Below are 21,568 nucleotides of genomic sequence, written 5' to 3' on the forward strand. Positions count from 1 at the left end.
ATAATGATTTTTATAATTTTATTTGTGACAAGATTTGTGTAAGTGGTCACTATAATTAATAATAAAAGATTATGAACAAAATTGTCGCTGTAAATAATAGTATAATATCATTAATATAATTGTTTACTATGTGTAATGCTACCACAGTTGCATTGTAAATTATAGGGAAGGTAAATAACATTTTTTTTTTATAATTTAAGATTTTTTTTACTTGTAATTTTATTGATCACAGAATCTCAATTTTAATCTCATAACTTCTAAAAATGAACAATTTTGAGTCCATGACATATTTTTATTAGATATTTTAATAAAAATATTAGACAGACCTACCATATGGGTATTGAGTTCTCTACACTTTTGATACCATTGACTGAGGAATTCTCACTTTTAACTTCATTACTTTAAAAAAAAAAAAATAGTTTTGTCCCATACACTTAAAGACCACGTGATTTTTTCCATCAAATATCTAACAAAAAGGTTCAAATAGGATAAAAGTGCTACTTTTCTAAAGTTACGGAGCCCTAAATGATAATTATGTAATCAGTAAAATTAAAAATAAAAAGACTCTTAAGGACGAAAAATATTTTTGTGTGTGTGTGTGTGTTTGTGAGAGAGAGAGAAGGCATTATCCAAAGTAGTCCTATCCACGACCATGTAATCTTAAAGACTAAGGTTAGTGCACTGATTCCGAGTAGTAAAAAAGAAGCTCAATCCATCCCCTTTCACATTAATACAAAACATATTAGATATTTTGGTCAACATTCAGATTCCACCTCCCGCCCCCCAAAACCCCATCAATAAATTTTATTGATTTTCACTAGATGTTTGTATTATTTTATTATAATTAATTTTATTATTTTTAGTTATCTAATATATTAAGTGAATTAATATTGAATTTATAATGATTAAAAAAATAAAAATCCCATAACTAAAAATCTGGAAAAAGAAAAACAAGGAAAACATTTTTATGTAGTTGTACTTATTCTACATGCAAAAATTGTACAACATCCAACTATAAAATTAAAAAAGAAATGTCCTAACTAACATCCTTGTACTGTACTGCTGTCAAATCAAGAATATATATATATATATATATATATAGAATTATTGAAAAATAATCCAATTGAGATGAGGAAAAAGAAAAAGAATAAAAATGATGAATTAATTGATGATCAATTCTTGAAGTTGCGCTCAAGTTTGGCAGCCTCTTCTTTGAGAGTGTGTTTAGTGGCGTCGGCTTTCCCCGCCATCGTCTCACTCATCTTTCTGGTGTTCTCCTTAACGGACCCCCACGCTGCCTCTGCACTCTGCTTCACTCTCCCCGCCGCCTCTTCCGCCATCCCCTTTGTCTTCTCAGCTGCCTTCATTCACCAATCATACAACAACTATAAGTCTGCACTTGCTCCAACACTCCAAAAATTAAACAATCCCCATGCTTTCAATCATACTTATTTTTACACTGTGTGAATTTGTATTTGTCATATATAACTGTTTATCAATTGATTTTTTTGTTGCAAAAAATATTATATGCAATGCACATGTGATATTTTACTCATACATTAATTGCTCGTAAATATCATATGTGCAGCATATATGATATTTTTTCAGCAGAAAAATTTATCGAGAAATAGTCATCTACGACAAAGTACAAATTTCACAAATTGAGATAGTAAGTTGAGACAAAAGAAAAATTGAATAGAAAAGTATAAACTGAACATAGTTCGAATGACAAAATAGAATTTACCCTTAAATAAAAATTTATTTTCCGTATTTAAATTAATTTTGTAAAAAAATGATATTAATCAGACATATATATATATATATACATTATGTGCAGTAGCAGCAGCTTCATTTTTGAGTTGGTGGCCGCCTTTCTTGGCGGCATCGACACCCTTGATGGCAGCATCACGGCCTTGCTTGGCCGCCTCATCGCACGACGTGGGCATCGCGCCGTAGTAACGCCTGCAGCTCGCCTATATATCGGTTCACAAGTAAATCCAAATCAACAAGAGACGTAGTAGCACGTACCATGATCTCTTTTGTTGTTTTCCCCAACAAGGTGCATGAGAAACACGATTCTTTTCGGACACAAACAAATTGTAATTAAAGACGCCAAAACCAGAATCGCGCCTCACACGAAACCTATGTACTGCTCCACTTCAAACCAGGTACATACTAATCCAAAAAGATTAAATTGTATTTATGGTCCCATAATTTAAATTATTCGGTATAATTTTTGTCCTTGCTTATGATTTTTTTGTCCTGTATATTTTTAATTTTTATGATTTTAAATTTTTTGTTCTTCGTAGTTCACCTCCACCAACGAGAAGGGTGAACCCCATGAACAAAATAAAAAATACAATCACAAAAATTAAAAAGATGCAGGATCAAAAGTTAAAAATATTGAAAGAAATAAACTGATAGGAACAAAAACACCAATTAATTTCAAAATGTTATATGAGAGACTCATATATTTTTTCCCTACAATTGAGAAGGATGACTCTAAAAAAATTAAAAAGATATTGAATCAAAATATTATCTATAAATTTAAAAAAATGAAAACGTCAAATAAATTAAGTAAAAGAAAAAAAAAACATTTAAGCCAATCCAAAAACAGGCCCTCCATCAAATTCTTGAAATGATTACCTGAAAAGCCCTAATAGCTCGGAGTCTGGAGAGGGAGGTGGTGGTGATCATGACTGCCATACTTGCCATTTTTCTTCTGCTTTGTTTTATTTTATTCTATTTTATTTTCGATAATATTAATAAATTAAATATCTGTAATTTTGGTCTTTGATTAGGGCTAAGTATTTATAGTGGAGAAATAAGACAAAATTGTCTTGGGAGGGGGGGGGGAGTGGGTGGGTGGTTTTAGGTGGAGGAGGAAAGCGGTTTTGTTGTGATGAATGGTTGAGAAAGTTTTGTTTGGGAGCAGCAGTGGTGACGGAGTATCTGTGGTGGGATTTATGTCTGTTTTCTTGCTAATGTGGTTACAGACTTTTTCTTTTTCTTTGACTTTTTACTTTGCTTTTTTTCTATGTTCCGGGAAGGAGTTGTTATTATTGTCACGACTTTTATCCTATTTTTATTATTATCTTGTCATTTATTCAAATAGTAAACTACGACTTTAGCTCGTGGGTGCATGGAAAAATAGTGTGTGACTTGTACATAACCCAATTAAATTGTAATTTTAGTTCGATAAATTAATTCCTATAGGACCAAAAATATCAAACACCTCTAAAGTTAATTATAGAACTAAAATTGCAATCAAATTAGGTCATGTGCAATTCACATGCAAGTTTTCAATCAAATTGGCTTGAATGATCTAAAATTGCTAAAATTTTAAAGTTACATAACTAAATTGCGAGAATTAATTCGTGTAGGACCAAAAATATCAACCCCTAAATTACAGGAGTAAAATTGTATTTTTTTCTATCTGCAGCAATTTAAATTAAGAAAATGTGACTTTTTTTTATTTTTCATTAATGATTAACAATAAAAATCATGACGAATAGTAATTACTTATGACTGTACAACAGCTATTAGTTATTATTTCGTCAAGTGAGTAGAGAATTAATAGTTGGGTTATATAGCTAAAAACAATAGTGAAGGATTTAATTGTAAATATAAGGATAAATTACAATGAGCAGTCATGAGATTCGGCATGATTATGAAAATATTTTTACTGTTTAAAAAATTACCAATACGCTCTGATTTTGAAACAATTATGAAATACTTAGATGAAAGCCTATAATTGTTAGCTTTACCCATACTATATTTTTTTATTTTTTTTTAAAAAGAATCAAACGAGGTGATCGAGAAATTTTAAAAAATTATCCGCTCAATCTATGATTTTTTGTTAGAAAAAAATTTAAAAAATGAATAAATTATAATTTATGAGTCATAAGGGTATTTGATTAGTTTATCATAAAATTTGATGGGAATCTAACAGACACTAACAAATTTGACTAAACTTGTTGGAATGCCATAAAATCAATCAAGGGAGTATCGATAATTTTTCAAACAATAATTGAGTACTTGTAATTATGTCAAATTTTAGAAGAACTCGTCATAATTTACCATAAATACAATCATGACAAAATATATTGATTAACTGTAGTATTAGCATTTATTTATCATAATTTTTAAATTGTAGGAATTTGCATTAATGCAGGTAAGAATCATATTTTCTTACAATGAATCATGTGGATGTGGAGTGGAATATAATAGATATGACATAATCAAGTTCATGAGTTTCAAGAATTAATATCGTAACATTTATTTATTAATTAATTTCGAAGAAATAAAACAACACAATTGATTAATTAATTATTTATTTCATGCAGCAACATAAGTTGTGGACGAGAAACTCATCACAGCAGCTCCCAATCTGAAATCCCTTGGCAACGCACTCCCTGTCGCAGGTGTAGTTGTCTATACACTTCCCTATCGGTACTAAGTCGTTACTTCTCCCTGTAATCAAGTAAACCAATTAACTGAATATATATATATATATATGAAAAATAATTTAATTTATTGGAAAAAATACATAATTAAAATATATTATAAAAATAAAAAAGAAAGAAACCCAATAACATGTAGGTCATGAGAATGCAAGATTAGATGTGCAATCATCAATTTAGAATAAAAGATTCAGATTATATGAAATATTACAAAATTAAAAAAAATACATGTAATTATAATGAGAAAAGATATGAAATTTTTTAGGTGAAATTACATTTTTAGTCCCACATAATATATAAGGGGTTCAACACTTTTAGTCATCTATGTTTAGCGATATTTAAAATAGTTTTAAAATAAAAAATAAAAAAATGCATTTAATCTTATACATTATTGTTGGAAAAATTTCAGTTTCGTGTAATGAAACAATGTTCTGAAATATAACAATTAGATTTAAAATCAGAAACAATAAAAGGCACATTGGAACAAATAGTATAACAATTAGAAATGCAATTAATTTACGAGAAGAAGATTTATGAGTATATTACACTTACCCCACCACCCCCCAACAACGCCTTATATACTTATCAATTCCCATCATTGTCTCATCATTCTCCAATGTGGGACAAATATTTCTTCTTTTTTTCTCAACCTAATCTATGGATTTCTTCATGTAATTAATCAAAATTACAAGATTTTCGAAATCATCTCGGAGTTGGAAAAACTCGACACATTTAATTCCATAAAATCCGTGAAGCAAAGAACTAAATGCATCACACTTTCCTAATTTTATGACCATATTGAAAACTCTATAAATCAAAATATGTCGAATTTTTTTCATTTTGTGACTATTTTAAAACTCTGTAAAATCAAGAATTAAAAGTATTGAATTCCAATCTTATAAGACTAAAAGTATTGAAGCCGTGTGGAATTTTCAATGTAAGAGATATATATAATTTCAATACCTGAAGCGATTTCACCGGAAATGGAGGTTGATGAGAACAATACCATAGCAAGAAGGCCAATAATTCGTAGACATTTTGAAATATTAAAAGTAGACATTATTATTAATTTTCTTGAATTTTGCTTCAGAATTCAGAATATAGATACATACATAAATACATACATTTTTTCTCTTATATATATAGTAGAGGTGCCTTCATTACTTTCTATATTTTCATTCGTGAATCAAAAATATGATTGTAATATTATTACAAAGATCTTCCTGCTTTTATAATATGTATCTTACTTTGACTGATTATTGTAATTATTTTCAAATTAATTTAAATGTATATCGGAGTGGTAAAAAATTCATGTAATGTGATCAGATTTCCCTTTATTTGAGATTTTTTAAAGTTATTCAATAATTTAATTCACATATATAATCTTATCGTATTTTATTGATTTGAGTATTTAAATTCTTGTAAAATACTTAAGTTGATCGTAGACTGTCATTGCAAAAATCTGTAATTTTATTACAGAATAAATTAGATACAGGTTCAGTTATCAACACAAATGTCTTTTTTTTTTTTAACTAATTAGTCGTTGTGGTACGTAGTTTCTATGTACATATAATAGATAATCTTTCATGTTTTAAGTATATTATAAATAACAGTATAATATATAAACCAGCATATTTACATTAATAAAAAGAAAAAAAGAAAGAAAGAAAAATAATAATAATAATTTATCGATTAATATAAATTTTTAAAAGTTGAAAAGTTAATTATTGTATCATGAAAGGCATTTTTGACTTTATAAAAAATTGATGCGAGATGTCATTAACCGCCATTAATGAGCATAGAGGGGTTTTCTTTTTATATTAATATAGATAACGCTAAATAAATTACAATAACTCAATTTCAATAGCAATGCCTTAATTTCAATCAATGTATCAATATGACTAACAACGATAAACAAACTATGGATAATTAGACCTCTTCCCCTGAGATTTGATGTAATTACACATACACCCATGAGGTTTGTCTCTGTCTAACAAATAAGTCCATTCGTTAGTCAAAATTCACTGAATTTGCTGATATTAATAAAAAAATCAGACAAAATTTTATATTGATAATTGATTTATTTGTTATTGATTTATTGTAGGTCAGATAAATATTTTATGACCAAATTACCCTCATACGTCTTCACGTATCAATGCATATGAAGAGGTATATCTTCACCTTTGTAAGAGTAGTTTTTTCCGAAATAAAATTTATTTGACCAGCAATAAGTCAGTAGTCGGTCAATCGAGGGTTAATGTCAATTCTCATTCTTTTTTTTGTTAATATCAGCAAATTCAGTTAATTTTTACTAGCATAAGGACTTACTTATTAGATAGAAGCAAAGCTCAGAGATGCTGATGCAATTTTTCAAAGTACAGGGAGTCTACTTATAATTACACCAAACTTCAAAGAAGAAAAGTGTAATTATCCCAATAAACTACAATAACTTACATAGAGTGAGATAAGTACCCTATACGTTTGATAGAATTACAATAATGCTAATTCTTGTTAATATATAATATTTTTTATAAAATTATAAATATTATCAGAACTATAATTGAAATTCACAATCATGACAAAATAAAAATTCTTTTGACTTACGCCCCTCATCAAGCTTTGTAATAATAATAATAATAATAATAAAAAAAAAGAAGAAGAAGAAGAGAAATAATAATTGAATATTTATTTTTCATATAATTAATAATTGTGATGATAAAATGGGAAGGAATGGATGATTAATGAGCAAAACAGACGCAAACAGAAGGAGCTCCTTTCTCAGGTGTAAGAGGAACACACTTGCCACCCAGTTCCTTAAATCCTGTCTCTACACAATGTTTGTTGCAGTCTGGGAATTTAGAGCATGGCCCTTGCAGAATCCGCACTTCTTCCCCACCTAAATCATTGTACAAATTCAAATTTTTAATCTTATCCAATCTTTATAATTATACTAGTATCAAAAAAATTAACAAATTAATATTTGTATTTGTTCTAAAAATCATTACATCTTGAATTTCCAGAGGATCGTGAAACGAAGATCATTGATGTACAATTATCGATCTTGACAGAACTAATATGGAATCGATGCTATCATTGTTTTTCTTCTTATATTTTGTATAACTATGACACCATTGCACTAATTTTATGCATGCAGAAATATCGTGCCATGACAGCTAATAACATAAGGAAAATAGAGAAATCAGTAAAATTACCAGAGGTGGCTAAGAGGAAAGCCAAGCAAATGAGGAGTCCAATGAAAAGAGAATTGACTGTTTTTGTTGCCATTAGCCCTAATCAATTAGATAAATAATAGTATTGTTAGATTGAATGTTGATTATGATGAAAAACATTAACCCCTCTGATCTGTATTTATAGGGGAAATGTGGCAGATATTATTTATCTATTACCATTTATTACTATTCTATATATTAATTCAATATTGACCAAAATTCTGAAATTTTATACTTTTTGTACTATTTCAAAAATTTCTAATTGGTTGTTTGATATTTATGGTAAATATGAAATTTAATAGATTAAGATAAACCTTAATTACAATTTCCTCAAAAAAGCACGTCATGATCTGCAAACTAAATATGATTTATTACCACATGTGCACAAATAATTTTGTTCTAGAAATTAATCTAATTAAAACCCTAATTAATTTGTCATCATCACCCTATATATAATGGGATATATAATTTGATATGATTTATTTAGAAGCAATAATGTTTTTTTTCCCTCTTGATTTACCGTTAAGGGAAGAATATAATTTTAGTCCTGTAATTTATGAAATGTAGCATTTTTGCTGATTTTCGCTATTTAGTTCTATAATTTTAAAATTTTTTAACCAAAATTGTCCACGTTCTTTACGTACGGAGTAAAATTATAATTTAATTGCGTCATTTGCATTGTCATATGCAATTTTCAGCCAAATTTTAAAGTTACAGGACTAAGTTACGAATAGGAGTGGCAGATAAGTCGAGCCAGCTCGATTTTGAGCTCGAGCTAATTGTGTCTGTTCATAAGCTCGCGAACCAGCTTGCGAGTTTTTCCTATTTTTTTTTATATATTTTTAGTTTTAAATTTTTTATATATTTAATTTTAGATTTACTATTTGATCAATTTTATAATCAAAATTGACCATATATTATAATTATTAATCAATATCATACATTTTATTGGGGTAATAATAAATTATGGTACTTTTATTTATACATTTAATCTTTATACAAAAACAAATTTGAATCAACAACTTAGTAAATTATAATATTTTTTATAATTTAAATTATTATTTAATATGACATATAAACTTTATGTTATATTTTAATATATATTTGTATTACGTTATACTTTTTTTAAATTGACAAATAATTCACTTATGGATTTTTATTATTTATAAATTTATTAATTCCTATGAATTAATCTAATAATAATAATAATAACCATGTTAATAATAATGATAATGATGGTTGACCAATTCTAGTTATTATTTTATTATATATATATAATGATATTAAAAAGTTTAATCAATAATTACAATATCTTAAAATTTGAGCACACGATTCATACAAAATTTAAATATATACAACCATTCAATATTAAAGAAAGAATTATACTAATCATGGTAGTGTAATTTTCAATAGTTTGATATTAGGGTACGTACCACAGGGATTGTTATTTTTTAAGAGCTTTAATACTCAAAAAAAAAAAAAAAGAAAGAAAATTTTCTATTTACTTAAGTTTTCAATACTCAAATTTATGTAAGTTCCATATATATTATTTGTAATATTTTTAATACTAAATATTCACTACAAAAAAAATATAATGTTATTGACAAAATCGTATTTGAAAATATAAAAAAATAAATTGAGTCCTATATTAGTTGGTGATGGATTCTATATGAATTGGGTCGATCGATTATACCCATTTTGAAAGTATCATATGACAATTTTAAAATTTGTTGCAGAAAGTATATATTAATCAAATAACAAAAAAAAATTATTTTGCCACACTATATATAATTATTAATGACCATAATTATTTATAAAATTATCATTATAAATAATTAGTGTCATGGTTATAATGATACGCAAATATAGTAATGACAAATAATTATTGTTATTAAAATGTTACTCAATATGTGTCATTAATTACTTTTTGGTGACAACTTTATAATGAATTGATTAAAATCCAACATATTCATTAGTGATAATTTTAATATGGACAGTTATATATTTTTTTTTATCAAACAACAATACAAAAATAAGGGGAAATGAACATGTAATATTATCATTGAACAATAATTGATCAACCCATCTATTACATGAAATTAATTAATTCTTTAAAACCCAGTAATTAAATTTAAAATTAAAAGGAAAAAAGGGGGTAATTAAGAGGTAATGCAGTAGCAACCCCTGGGTGTGGAAGATGGGTCTGGAGAGTCTCTGCAGCTGCCACCTTTGGCATATCCATAATCAATGCACAGCTGGTTGCAAACCGGTGTTGGGAACTTCTCACATGGCCCTACGTACTTCACCCCTTCCTCTCCTTCAACTACACCTGCACTTTAATATTTCATTCTCTCATTACTGTAATATCAACATAATAAATTAAATGCAAACGCTTCACGACAACCATGTCCCAAACCTCTTACTCATGCTAAATAAGTCTATATACAGATTTATTGTAATAATTTTTGTTAAATATTAATATCAACAGCGAAGAAAATTTTACCTGACATAGAGAGTAAAGCAATGCAAAGAAGCCCTATGAGAAGGGATTTTTGGATCGAAGTAATAGCTCTTTGGTTCTTCATTTTGGCACGAGAAAGCTCTTTTTTTTTATTATTGTTTGGTGGATATATTGAGATGAGAAGGGGACGTAACCTCGCCATATATTTATAGGTAGAGAAATATTTGTTAGAAAATCTTGTTTTACATCATTTCCTTCTTAATACCATGTTTTTTATGGTATGTAAATTCTAATATATATAGCGATATTATTAGATATAGTTTACCATAATTTAAAATCTAAGAGATGCATTCTTGGAATTGCATTTAATTATCATTGTGCGTATATATGGAATTCTTACCTATACGTTGACTGCAGTCATTTTAGATGGGATGGATGAGCCTGATAGGGTAATAAGGACCAACATATAGATTTTGTCAATTCATGGGGATTTTTTTTTTCTATTTTTAAAAATTTTATTACTTTATATATCACTACAAGAAATTTGAATTTTTGTCATAATTAATATATGTTAGGATGAAAAGAAAAAGATTATAAGGGGATTTTTTGACCAAAACTAAAACTATGACTGTTTTAATTGATTATATTTGACTGTGATAGATCGTCGTGATTTATTATAATTTGAAGATGTGATCGTCTATGATGAGGGTAAATTTTTTTTTATTTTTTGATATTTTATGTGATTAGAATTGGTAAGCACCAAGAATCACAAAAAGTAAAATAATCCACTTCTAAATAGTTATTTGTTAATAAATATTTATTAAAAATATAAATTTACTCAAATCATTGTAATGTATGTACAAATTTAATGATTTATTTGTTGTTTTTATTAAAAAGGAAAAAAACATAACATTACATGAAATCTGGGAAGGATCCGAAAATATCGGTGGTTGTGGTCTGCTGGACCTTTTGAGTTAGGATTGGGCCAGTAGGTATAATCTGATCTTATTTAAGTGGGCCAGTGGACCCACTCTCTGATGTCTGAATTCCTCATAAATAGGTTTGGGCTGTCAACATGGGCCCATGAATAAACTTATGAAATCAGCCCATCTAACAATAATTTTAAGGATAATTTCATTTACACCCCAGTTCAATAGTCTATTTACATAAAATACCCATATTTCTGCATATTACATAAACCATCCCTACTAGCCAAAAGGGTAGTTTGTGCAATATTATTGATGTTTTTAGGAGTTTATGTGTAACTTTTTAGAAAACAATAGTGGTTTGTGTGAATAAAATTAAAGTTTTTTTTTCTTTATGGATGTATGTATAATTTTTCAAAAGATAGCGGTAATCTGTGTAAATAGACCTTAATTCAGAGGTATAGATGTAATTATCTCTAATTATATCGATAATACTAGCAGCTCTTTCTTAGATATTTATATATATTAATTTACATTAAGTTTGGATTGCCAACTTTTTTTTTTTTCCCCAAAATTATTTCTCTAAATCTTTCACTCAAATTATCGTATATTCGATTATATGTCATGGTTGGATAGAATGATCCGAATTTAAAAGATATAATTCACATTATATTTAAATCAATGAAATTTAAAGATAGAAATTTTAAATTCATAATAACACATCTTTTAAATTAGATAATTCCACATTATAAAATAATTTTTCAATTTTTCAACTCTAAACTATGATTTATAAAATATTTATTGATTTCCAACCCTTCTTATACAGAATTATTCGAACTTATTTATTTAAATCTTCTCCTCAAATCCAAATCATTCCGTTCGAATGTACTTTAGAAAAAAAGTTTCCAAACGACATCACATATAAAATGACATAAAATTTATCTACGTATCACAAACATAATAAAATGAGAGTTTCGTACAAAAATATTCAAATATTTATAACATATTCTTTTTCTTTTTTATTTATTTTTGGTATTATTAAAATTATCAACTCAAAGACAACATTAAATGTGTATTAATTTGGCATTTTTATTAAGAAATAAAGGACTTAACCAAATTGGAGCAGTATATAGCGCAACTGCAGACATTGCATTTAAGGTGGTTTCAGAAGTGCAGAGGAGGTGGGTGGGATGGAATGGAACTGTAGGAAATACAGACAACCCTACTTTGACTAATCACCTCTGCCCACATCATTTTAATTCATCGAATTTTAATTAATTATATAATAAATATAATATATTTGTAGTATAATTCAAAAAAAATAATTAATTATCTTTATTCTATGATTGATTTAATTTTATTTAATTTTTTTTTTTTTGTAAGTGTATCTTAGACAGCGAAAACGACGTTTGTACGGTATCGGTCGCGGTGGAGTTAATAATTCCGTCTGCAAATGCAATTAACTCCGTTAGGTGACGGGTGGCTGGCGGATGGCCACTCAAATTACTGCTCTCTCCTACCCTTCTTCATTTGCCTACACTTATTGCCTCTCTCCTACCCTTTTAGTTATGGTGTGGCTGGTTTTCATTCTGCTCGCCGTCATAGGTCAGAACATAAATTTGAGATAATATTGCCAATAGAAATTTTTGTTTAATTTTTTTATTATATTAATAAATTTAGTAAATTTCGATCAATGCATTAATCTATATGCTATATAAAAATAGATGTTGTGAGTATTAGATGTAACTTTTCAAATCATAAAAAATTTACATATAATTACACCAAAAAAATAAATACCTCGAAACACCATGAAAAGTCAGGACATACCCTCGAGACAAGAGTATCGCTGACAAGATGGGCGGGATCCTCGATATGGACAGTAAGAAGAAAGGATCTCACCGGCTTACAAGAATATTTATAGATTACTCACTAATGTATGTACTACTCATATAGGCCAAAGAAATCAAGTTTCGTACCTACTTTTTGTGTTTTGAAAAATTTGAAAAATAGTAAAAAAGGAAAATATATATTTAACATTAAGAATGGCCATATTTCCCAAACAAGCTATGAGTTTTCAGAATTACCATAACTCAAAATAGAATACGTACGTAAACTTGTTAAGTAACGGGTTCCAACAATTGAAAATTAATATATATATATATATATATATATATATATACATGCAGATGCAGTAGGGGCCCCTCCACAGACTTGGCTACGTACCCTGCAAAATCATGTGGTTGCACTAAATATATGTACGTATATTGATATATCTCAAGATTAGATCAGGCAATTTATCATGCATGCTCTTCAATCTCATAAATCTTCTATTCTTACAAGGTGCTGGAACCACGACTTAATATTGTAATACCCGCTTTATATATTTTTCTTCCTATAATTTTAGCATTTTAACATTTTATTCTTTATTTTTTTTAGATTGCAAAATAATCCTATAATATTTTTGAAATTTCGTGATTTTGGTCTTTTCGGTGTACTAAAAACATACCTACTCTAAATGTCTCACTAAGGAACGTGTCATATCTACCCGCCCTCTCTCTCTGTCATTTTTTTTTCTTTTTCATCGTAATAAGCAGAAATTTCAAATTCGATCAACATAACAATTCTCCTTAAACGTAATAATAGAAGCCTCGGCACTATCAAAAATGCAAAATAAATCAAAACCACTCATGATTATGTTGCGAGCCTACTATGTATTACAAAAAATGTTCATATTTAAATCAACTCCATCTCTTGACTTTTTAATTAATGTGAGAAGTCATGATCTATGACACGCGCATTATAGACCGTACTTACATATCTAAACCAGCTAATTATATTACAAGTATAATAAATTTTTCATGTATTAATGTACAACTCAAGAAAAATAATCAATCACGTAACAAGTATGATTATTCATATGTCGTGTAATTTATTCAATTCGTAAACCATAAACACCTTTTTTTTTTCATTATACTAATTATATATCAATTAAGTTCTTGCCCACAAAAAGAACTCGTTCAAACATATGAAAGAGATAATCTTTTAAAGCAGGAGATATCTCATAAAATTCTAACTCAAATCTGGTTTGATTAAATTTGAGTCAATTATAAGTTTAAGTACAGTACACTTGTCGCATGATTAATGTACAATTCACATGATAAATATATCACACTTACTTTATAATCAATTTAGTTCGACTTAAGCTAATTTAAGTAAGAATTTTTCCTAATATCCTATCTAATTAAGGTTCTCTAGCAAGCATGCATGCATTAACCAATGCACAAAACCACCCACCTGGAGCTCCAAACAAAATTAAGAAAGAACAAACACACACATACACACACAAACACATATTACACCATACCCCTAAGACACAAAACCCATGATGTCTACACATCAAATCCCATGCATTGAATTCTCCCAACTGCTCCCTCCCTCCAACTCCCTCTTTAAAAAGGAAACCCTAACTCACATTCTTCAAGGTATCAAGTTAGGGTTTTGGGGAGAGAAAACAAGAAGATTCAGTACTGATCAGAGAAGATTACACAGAGAGAACTAAGAAAATGGCGAGGTGGGCTTTCATGGTTCTTGTTGCTCTTCTCGCAGCTCATGAGGCTGCTGCAGCTAGGGTTTTGCCTAGTGACAAAGGCCTCACTGACGAGAAGAACTTTGCCTCTTTCGGGGGTGTCGGCGGCTACAGCGGCATTGGGGATTCCGGGATACCATTCGGCGGCGTGGGTGGTGGAGTAGGCGGAGGAGGCGGCTTTGGTGGAGTTAATGGGTTCGGCGGAGTTGGAGCTGGTGTTGGGACTCTACCCACTGGTGGTCTAGGTGGTGTTGGTGGCTTGGGTAACCTCGGCGGCTTTGGGGGTGGTGTTGGTGGCGGAGCTGGTGGTGGCGCAGGTGCCGGGCTGCCGTATCCTTGAAGTGTGCTTCTGATGCTACGTACTTGTTCAAGTGTGCATCATCGTACTATGGTTCTAATTGTGACTGTATTAGCAGATTGATGTTAATTTAGTGTGAGGTTGGTGTTGTTTTAAGTGTTTGTTTGTGGAATGTTTGATTGGTTAAGGTTGTAAGCTGCAGTAGTTCAAAACTTGCATTGCATTAATGTTATGATTTGTTACCAAAGTTGATCATGGAATATACTACCTACGGTTTAATTATCACAAGAATGAAGCTATATATACGGCTCCGCTGTCTTCTAGTTTAAGATCCTAATTTCACTCTAAAATTTTGCCCAATTCAAATGCAGCCTAGCTAGATTTTTATTACACTTTTCTGTTGGGAAATTTCAATGTAGATTGGATTATATTATTGACAAGTGTTTTACACGGAACTTCTTTAAATTAAAAATATATAATTAAAAGGGATAATTGAGCTTTTCTTTCCTAAGATTTGGTGTAATTATACATAAATTTCATGTGGTTTGGAAAAATATATCTAGCACCCTTAAAGTTTGCTTCCTCTAACAAATAAGTCTTTTTGTTTGTCAAAATTCACTGAATTTGCTGATATTAACAAAAAAAAAATTATTAGCCATTGATTAACTTGTTACTCACTCGTTGCTCTAACAAATAACTTGTTGCTGATATCTACCACCACTAGACTCGCCTCAGCATGGCGAGGCTTCCCATCCGATCAGATTTCGCCATCGGAAACTCGACAGCAACGGCCTCTCCTATTGTTGACCGACAACAGCAACGACAGCAACGGCCATGTAATTTTTTTTTAATTCGAAAATTTACCAAGTCATAAAAATATAAACCAATGAGGTTTCAGCCCTAATTTAAATGGTCCACATAGGCAATTTCCGACGGGCTGGGTATTTTTCCGGCCAAAATAGTGACTAAAATTGAGCAATTCAATTACATAGAGGACCAAATCCAAACCCTAGAAAGATAAAGGACTAAAATGGGATTGGGCTATAGTTACAGGACAAAAATTACATTTAATTTTTTTTTTTTTATAACCAAATTACCCTCATACGTTTTCACGCGTTAAAGCATGTGGGGAGGTATATTTTCATCATTATAAGAGTAGTTTAGTCCAAAAAAAAATTATTCAATCTACAATAAATCAGTAATCAGTCAATCGAGGGTAAATATTAATTTTTATTCAATTATTTTTGTTAATATTAGCAAATTCAGTGAATTTTGACTAGTGAAGGGACTTAAATATTAAAAGAAGCAAACTTCAGAGGTACCAACTACAAAAAATTTATATATAACTACATCAAATATTTAAAAAAAAAAAGGTACTGAAATTATGCTTAATTAAAATTATATCATAATTAAAAAAGAATAACATACAATACACACGTGAATATCACATAAGGGAATGTTTGATAGAAGATCCTTGCGGAAGAGGCAAGGCAATGGTTAACTGTTAACCTTGAGTTGGGTAAACCTGAAATATTGGGCTTGTATTACGCACTTTGATTTCTCATTTTTTTTATCTGCACCAGCTGCTCACTTTGCAATTGCAGGAATGGTACACGATTTACTGGAACCTGTTCTTAGCTAGGTACGGTCATCACCAGTTCAATTTTTCTTTTCATTTAATTATAAAATGGTGTTTATCTCATATTAATTATTTTATGTATTATAAATTTCTTTTGTGATATATAGATAATATATATATGGATATTAAATAAAATATCGAGACACAACAGCGTGCTAGTTTTATATACCACGTTAGGTTGGTTCGTCTTATAGAGGACCATAATACTAATTTGACGTTATGCAGCTGAACGTGTACATGTAAAATAGAATATAAAATATAATTGTTTTGATAGTAGTTAGTTCAAAACGCACTTCATTTATATATGCCGTCCTACGCGTATTTAGTAATAATAATACATAGTGAATTCGAAGCATAGTGGCTGGTGATGTTCATCAATTCCTGCTGTCTGTCTCATCTGCTATCTGTGTGTATGTAGTAATAATTTAATTACTACATCTGCCTCATCAACCTATTACACCAACACCATAAACGTCTGAAATCTGGATCGTTTTGTGGTCCATAAACAGACTTTATACTCAACAACACCCCCCACCAACCTCTGAAATACGGACAAATATTAGTACAATTTACGGAGATTGGGTTTTCAATTTCAAAATTTTATTACGTCTTTTTAGTTCATATAGTTAGTATAGATATAAACGTAAATACTATATATATATAGAGAGAGAAGGATTATATCAACAATTTTATTTAAAAAAGGACTTTACACATATTAAATAAAGAAAAAAAATCATAGCGCTATTTATTGTATCTTGGGTTCACTTAGGCCGCGCATCCCAGTTGAAACTATAGCACAAATTCGTATCAGAATTATCTTGGTCCATGTTTGCCTATATTTGGCTCCTTTTTTTCTACATGTATTCTTATGTAGAATGATGCTTGTACCAATATCTAGTTCTGAATTCGCACATGATGCATGTAGATTTTCAGAACTTGTGATTTTCAGCCGGAGAGGAAAGAAAACTAGATATTTATAACTTCATCACCTACGAAATGGGAGACTGAAGTGGAAAATTCAACAAGCGCAGGCAAACATGAAGGCGAAACAAATTGCAGCCAACTGCGACTTAAGTTTCCCAAAGATTTGTAGAAAGATAGGTGAAGATAAAATCACATTTAAAAACAAGTGATACATGTCTACTTGAAAAGAGAAGACGATAATTCTCACATATAGAGCCCCTCAGGAACACCCTCTTTCTTCTTGAACATAACCTTGTCTTTTGCCTTCTTGAAATCTGCATGAGTTACCTATACACAAATTGAATTTGTCAGTATCTGTGCATGAAACGTGGTATGCATAAACACTCAAGCATATCAGAACATAATAAATTAGTTCAGTCCAATCCCATTTGAACTTTTTACAATGGCAGGTTAAAGTAAATGAATTCTAAGATGAAGCAATTTCATCCAGTATTTATCAAGTGATTCTTAAGCCGCCTCACACTCATAAGAAAAGGAATTCAGTTTATAACAACATATGTCCCAAACTAGAATCTGCACACGCATTCCCCATTAAACAGACAAGTTCATATAACCCTAAAAAGGCTGAGTTTGTATATATAAGAGGCATCTTTGCTCATTCCAAAAATTGGTTAGAATTGTTGACATCTTAGGGAACAGATTCGCCTTACCTTCATGCGGCGCTCTCTTAAAGCAAGCAAACCAGCTTCAGTACAAATGGCCTTAATATCAGCTCCTGAGAACTCATCTTTTGTCATAACAAATTCTTCCAGGTTGACATCATCAGCCAACGTCATCCTTGATGTGTGTATCTAAACATCAAACAGAACATTTACTTCATGAGATGTGTCGACAAGGATGCACTAGTGGAGAACTTATTGAAGTGGCAAATTATGTTGTCATCCATACCTGGAAGATGCGCCTCCTTGTCTTGATATCCGGAAGAGGGAATTCAATTTTTCTGTCTATTCTACCAGGGCGAAGGAGGGCAGGATCAAGACTTTCGATCTTATTTGTTGCAAGAATTACTTTGACATCTCCTCTTGAATCAAAACCATCTAACTGGTTCAGCAATTCCAACATAGTCCTTTGAATCTCACGTTCACCACCTGAGTGGGCATCATACCTGTAGAAAAAATTGACCAATAAGTACCATGTCACTATGCAAACAACAGCAATCATCCTGACATTACCTTTTTGTACCCACTGCATCAATTTCATCAATAAAGACGATAGATGGTGAGAGATCATCAGCAACTCTAAAGAGTTCTCTCACCAATTTGGGACCATCTCCCAGGTACTTCTGAATTAATTCACTTCCAACTACACGCAAGAAAGTTGCAGATGTAGAGTTTGCCACAGCCTGAAGATTTTCATGAAAACAAAAGGCTCAGCAATTATACAGTTCTCACATGCGGACTTTGACGACATAATACAGTTGATATTGAATAAAGCATCAAGTGAACTGACTGAGCAGAAATAACTTGATCAATCCACGGTAAGCATATAGACTAACCATTCATGGAACATGATTTTCGAATGCCACTAGTATACGCAACCCTACAATATTCTCCATATGCCAAGTTTCTTTCAGCTCAAATTTTTAAGCCCATGTAAGGAATCAAATGCAAGAGAGTGCTGCTTAATGCTTACAGCCTCGGGTCAGGGAAAGTTAACCGGCAACACGAACCAAGCTTCAGCAATTTCAAGTTTAAAAATTATTCGTTTCCGTTCAATCAGTCATTTCTGTCTAATGAAAAGGAAACTTGTGAAATGGAACCAAACTAAACAGTATGACATTTTCCCTGTGTTTCCTCCCATTACATGTCGCCACTCGCGAGCATAGCACACAAGGACGTAACATTTGACAAGACAAAAACGGATATGGAACAGTGAACCCAGTTAGACAACTCAATTCGATATTAGAGGAACTACACGACATAGATACATAAACTTGACAATCAATCAAACACCGAAAGCATAAGTAGAGACAAACCTTTGCAAGTAAAGTTTTTCCAGTTCCAGGCTCTCCATAGAGGATGACACCCTTGGGAGGTTTAATACCTATATCTTCATACAATTCCGGGTGTGTTAATGGAAGCTCAACTGCCTCTTTGATTTCCTGGATCTGGGCATCCAGACCACCAATATCGGCATATGACTCCAATGGAGCTTTCTCAACTTTCATCACAGAAACCATAGGGTCTACTTCATCTTGAAGCAATCCAACAACAGAAAGCACCTGCAAGAAGTAGAGGTTACAAGCTCACAATACAGGCAATTCCAACCCTCAAAATCAAACCCAACTGGCGCCTTTATCTAGGAAAAGTTTTTATGTCCAGTGTCATTATTCTAAAATACTTTTGAGTTAAATTTATACGTCTCCCTTCCCATTTTTTACAAAATACTCAATATAACATGCAAGTTTATGAACTATAAAAACCCTGATGGGATGGTTTCTACCTTTAACTAGAATATGTAAACACAGCTCCCTTTTGCCCCTATCATCTGGTGTAAACCAGAATAGCAGAGCCCATAACTACTAGCTACTATTATATAGACAAAAGAAATGATTCAGTAGTTTTGAATGAGAGAGGCTCAACTTATTGTGCTCCAAGATGGCCATTTTTCTTTTGAGTTTAGGTTTCGGAATTAGTTCCGTCAGAGAATGGATTTATTAAGCTTACATAGATCTATGAACCTTCTTCAAGAGAAGTACCTATTTCCTTACTGCATAAAACTCATGACAATCTCATAACCAAAATCAAATGCTAGGTAAAGTACTACAATAAAGCACCAGAAAGGAGTGAATATTGAAGCAGAGCTGTGAATTATCCAATGCTGAAGCCCAACTTTACAAAATTATAGCACCATAAGGACTGATACTCCTCCACACCAATTTCATACCCCAAAAAAGAAAACCATGCAACGTGTCCTTAAGAATTGCAAAGTCAAGCTAACCCACACGTGAACCACAATGCGAAGAACAGCCTAAACCAAGAGTTCCCAGCAATAACATCATCAACTCCTAACCAAAGTTCAATTGGACAAATACCTAATGCAATAACCTAAAGCCATAACTCCAGCAGGGGATCTAATATCATGCCAAAGAGGAAATCAGACTCTCCTAAATCCCAGCTCAACCCACAAAGTGGCATCTACAATCCTAGATAAAACCATCGACATTTACCCAAGACCAATAACGTAAAGTGGAACTCCCTCCTCATCTTCTTTCCTCAGACAGATGCCAATCCAGCACCAAATTTCGCTGCTCATAGTTCTGGTAAAACACATAAGAATCTTTTCCATTTCTAGGTGAAAGAACAAAAAACGGAAAAACCAAAACCCTAATTTCTGAAAGCCTAGAAATTCCAAAGACCTAATTCAACAATCCAAGTACAAGTATACCTTATTGTGCATAAGAATAGCACATCCAGGCTCGAGCTGATCCTTATCCACAAACGACAAGATCCCAACATAATACTCCGGCCCCACCGACGAAGAAACAATAGCATGATTCTCATCTATCAACTCCTCCAAATTCCCAACACTCATCGGCGAGCCACGCAAGTCATCAACCTTGGACCGATCCTCCTCCGTTTTCTCCTCCTGTGGCTTCAATCTCTCTTGATTTGCCACGAACTCCTCTTCCATAAGCAAGTAATCCTTGATTCGTTCCAGCTTCAAAAGCCGCAGCTTGCACTTCGTCAGCGGCGTGACCGTGGGTATCCGAGCCGCCGCCTCCGGTCCCTTCTGTTTACGCTGCTTCCGACCAACGCGAGCCGGAGGAGCAGCCGGCTCGAACTTCTTCTCTTTCTTGTCACCATCGTTCTTGCGGTCGCCGGGAAGCTGACGGTTAAGACCACCGGGTGTACCCTGACCCATGATTCTCCTGTGTGATTTGGGATCGAAATTTGGGGACAATTTGTTTCCAAGAGAGTTGTCTTTCTGTTCAAGAAAGAATGCCAACAGATGTAACTGGGAGTTGTATTATAGGGTAGA

General features: G+C 31.4%; 3 protein-coding genes and 2 long non-coding RNA genes across 5 annotated transcripts; 1 reads left to right on the plus strand and 4 right to left on the minus strand.

Annotated features, from left to right (window-relative positions):
• Positions 1-937: 937 nt before the first annotated feature.
• LOC105163494 (uncharacterized) lies at positions 938-2,831 on the minus strand. The gene is made up of 3 exons (XM_011081857.3): positions 2,647-2,831; positions 1,827-1,973; positions 938-1,361 (listed from the first exon to the last, which is right to left on the minus strand). Exons 1-3 carry the CDS (start codon positions 2,713-2,715, stop codon positions 1,173-1,175), a joined length of 405 nt encoding a protein of 134 aa, XP_011080159.1. The 5' UTR covers positions 2,716-2,831; the 3' UTR covers positions 938-1,172.
• Positions 2,832-4,254: 1,423 nt separating this feature from the next.
• Positions 4,255-5,589, minus strand: LOC148787951 (uncharacterized). Its single transcript, XR_016066169.1, has 2 exons — positions 5,427-5,589; positions 4,255-4,473 (listed from the first exon to the last, which is right to left on the minus strand). It is a non-coding gene; the product is annotated as an uncharacterized LOC148787951 (long non-coding RNA).
• A 4,137-nt stretch (positions 5,590-9,726) lies between these two features.
• On the minus strand, positions 9,727-10,311 carry LOC148787952 (uncharacterized). Its single transcript, XR_016066249.1, has 2 exons — positions 10,197-10,311; positions 9,727-10,022 (listed from the first exon to the last, which is right to left on the minus strand). It is a non-coding gene; the product is annotated as an uncharacterized LOC148787952 (long non-coding RNA).
• A 4,233-nt stretch (positions 10,312-14,544) lies between these two features.
• On the plus strand, positions 14,545-15,211 carry LOC105163493 (uncharacterized). Its single transcript, XM_011081856.3, has one exon. The coding sequence runs from the start codon at positions 14,644-14,646 to the stop codon at positions 15,004-15,006; it is 363 nt and encodes a 120-aa protein (XP_011080158.1). The 5' UTR covers positions 14,545-14,643; the 3' UTR covers positions 15,007-15,211.
• A 2,348-nt stretch (positions 15,212-17,559) lies between these two features.
• On the minus strand, positions 17,560-21,550 carry LOC105163492 (26S proteasome regulatory subunit 4 homolog A). The gene is made up of 6 exons (XM_011081855.2): positions 20,975-21,550; positions 19,563-19,808; positions 18,760-18,929; positions 18,476-18,692; positions 18,238-18,378; positions 17,560-17,854 (listed from the first exon to the last, which is right to left on the minus strand). Exons 1-6 carry the CDS (start codon positions 21,449-21,451, stop codon positions 17,771-17,773), a joined length of 1,335 nt encoding a protein of 444 aa, XP_011080157.1. The 5' UTR covers positions 21,452-21,550; the 3' UTR covers positions 17,560-17,770.
• Between the last annotated feature and the right edge of the window lie 18 nt (positions 21,551-21,568).

The sequence above is a fragment of the Sesamum indicum genome, linkage group LG6, assembly GCF_026168435.1.
Source record: "Sesamum indicum cultivar Baizhima isolate 11 linkage group LG6, ASM2616843v1, whole genome shotgun sequence".
In the NCBI taxonomy this organism is placed as follows: Eukaryota; Viridiplantae; Streptophyta; class Magnoliopsida; order Lamiales; family Pedaliaceae; genus Sesamum; species Sesamum indicum.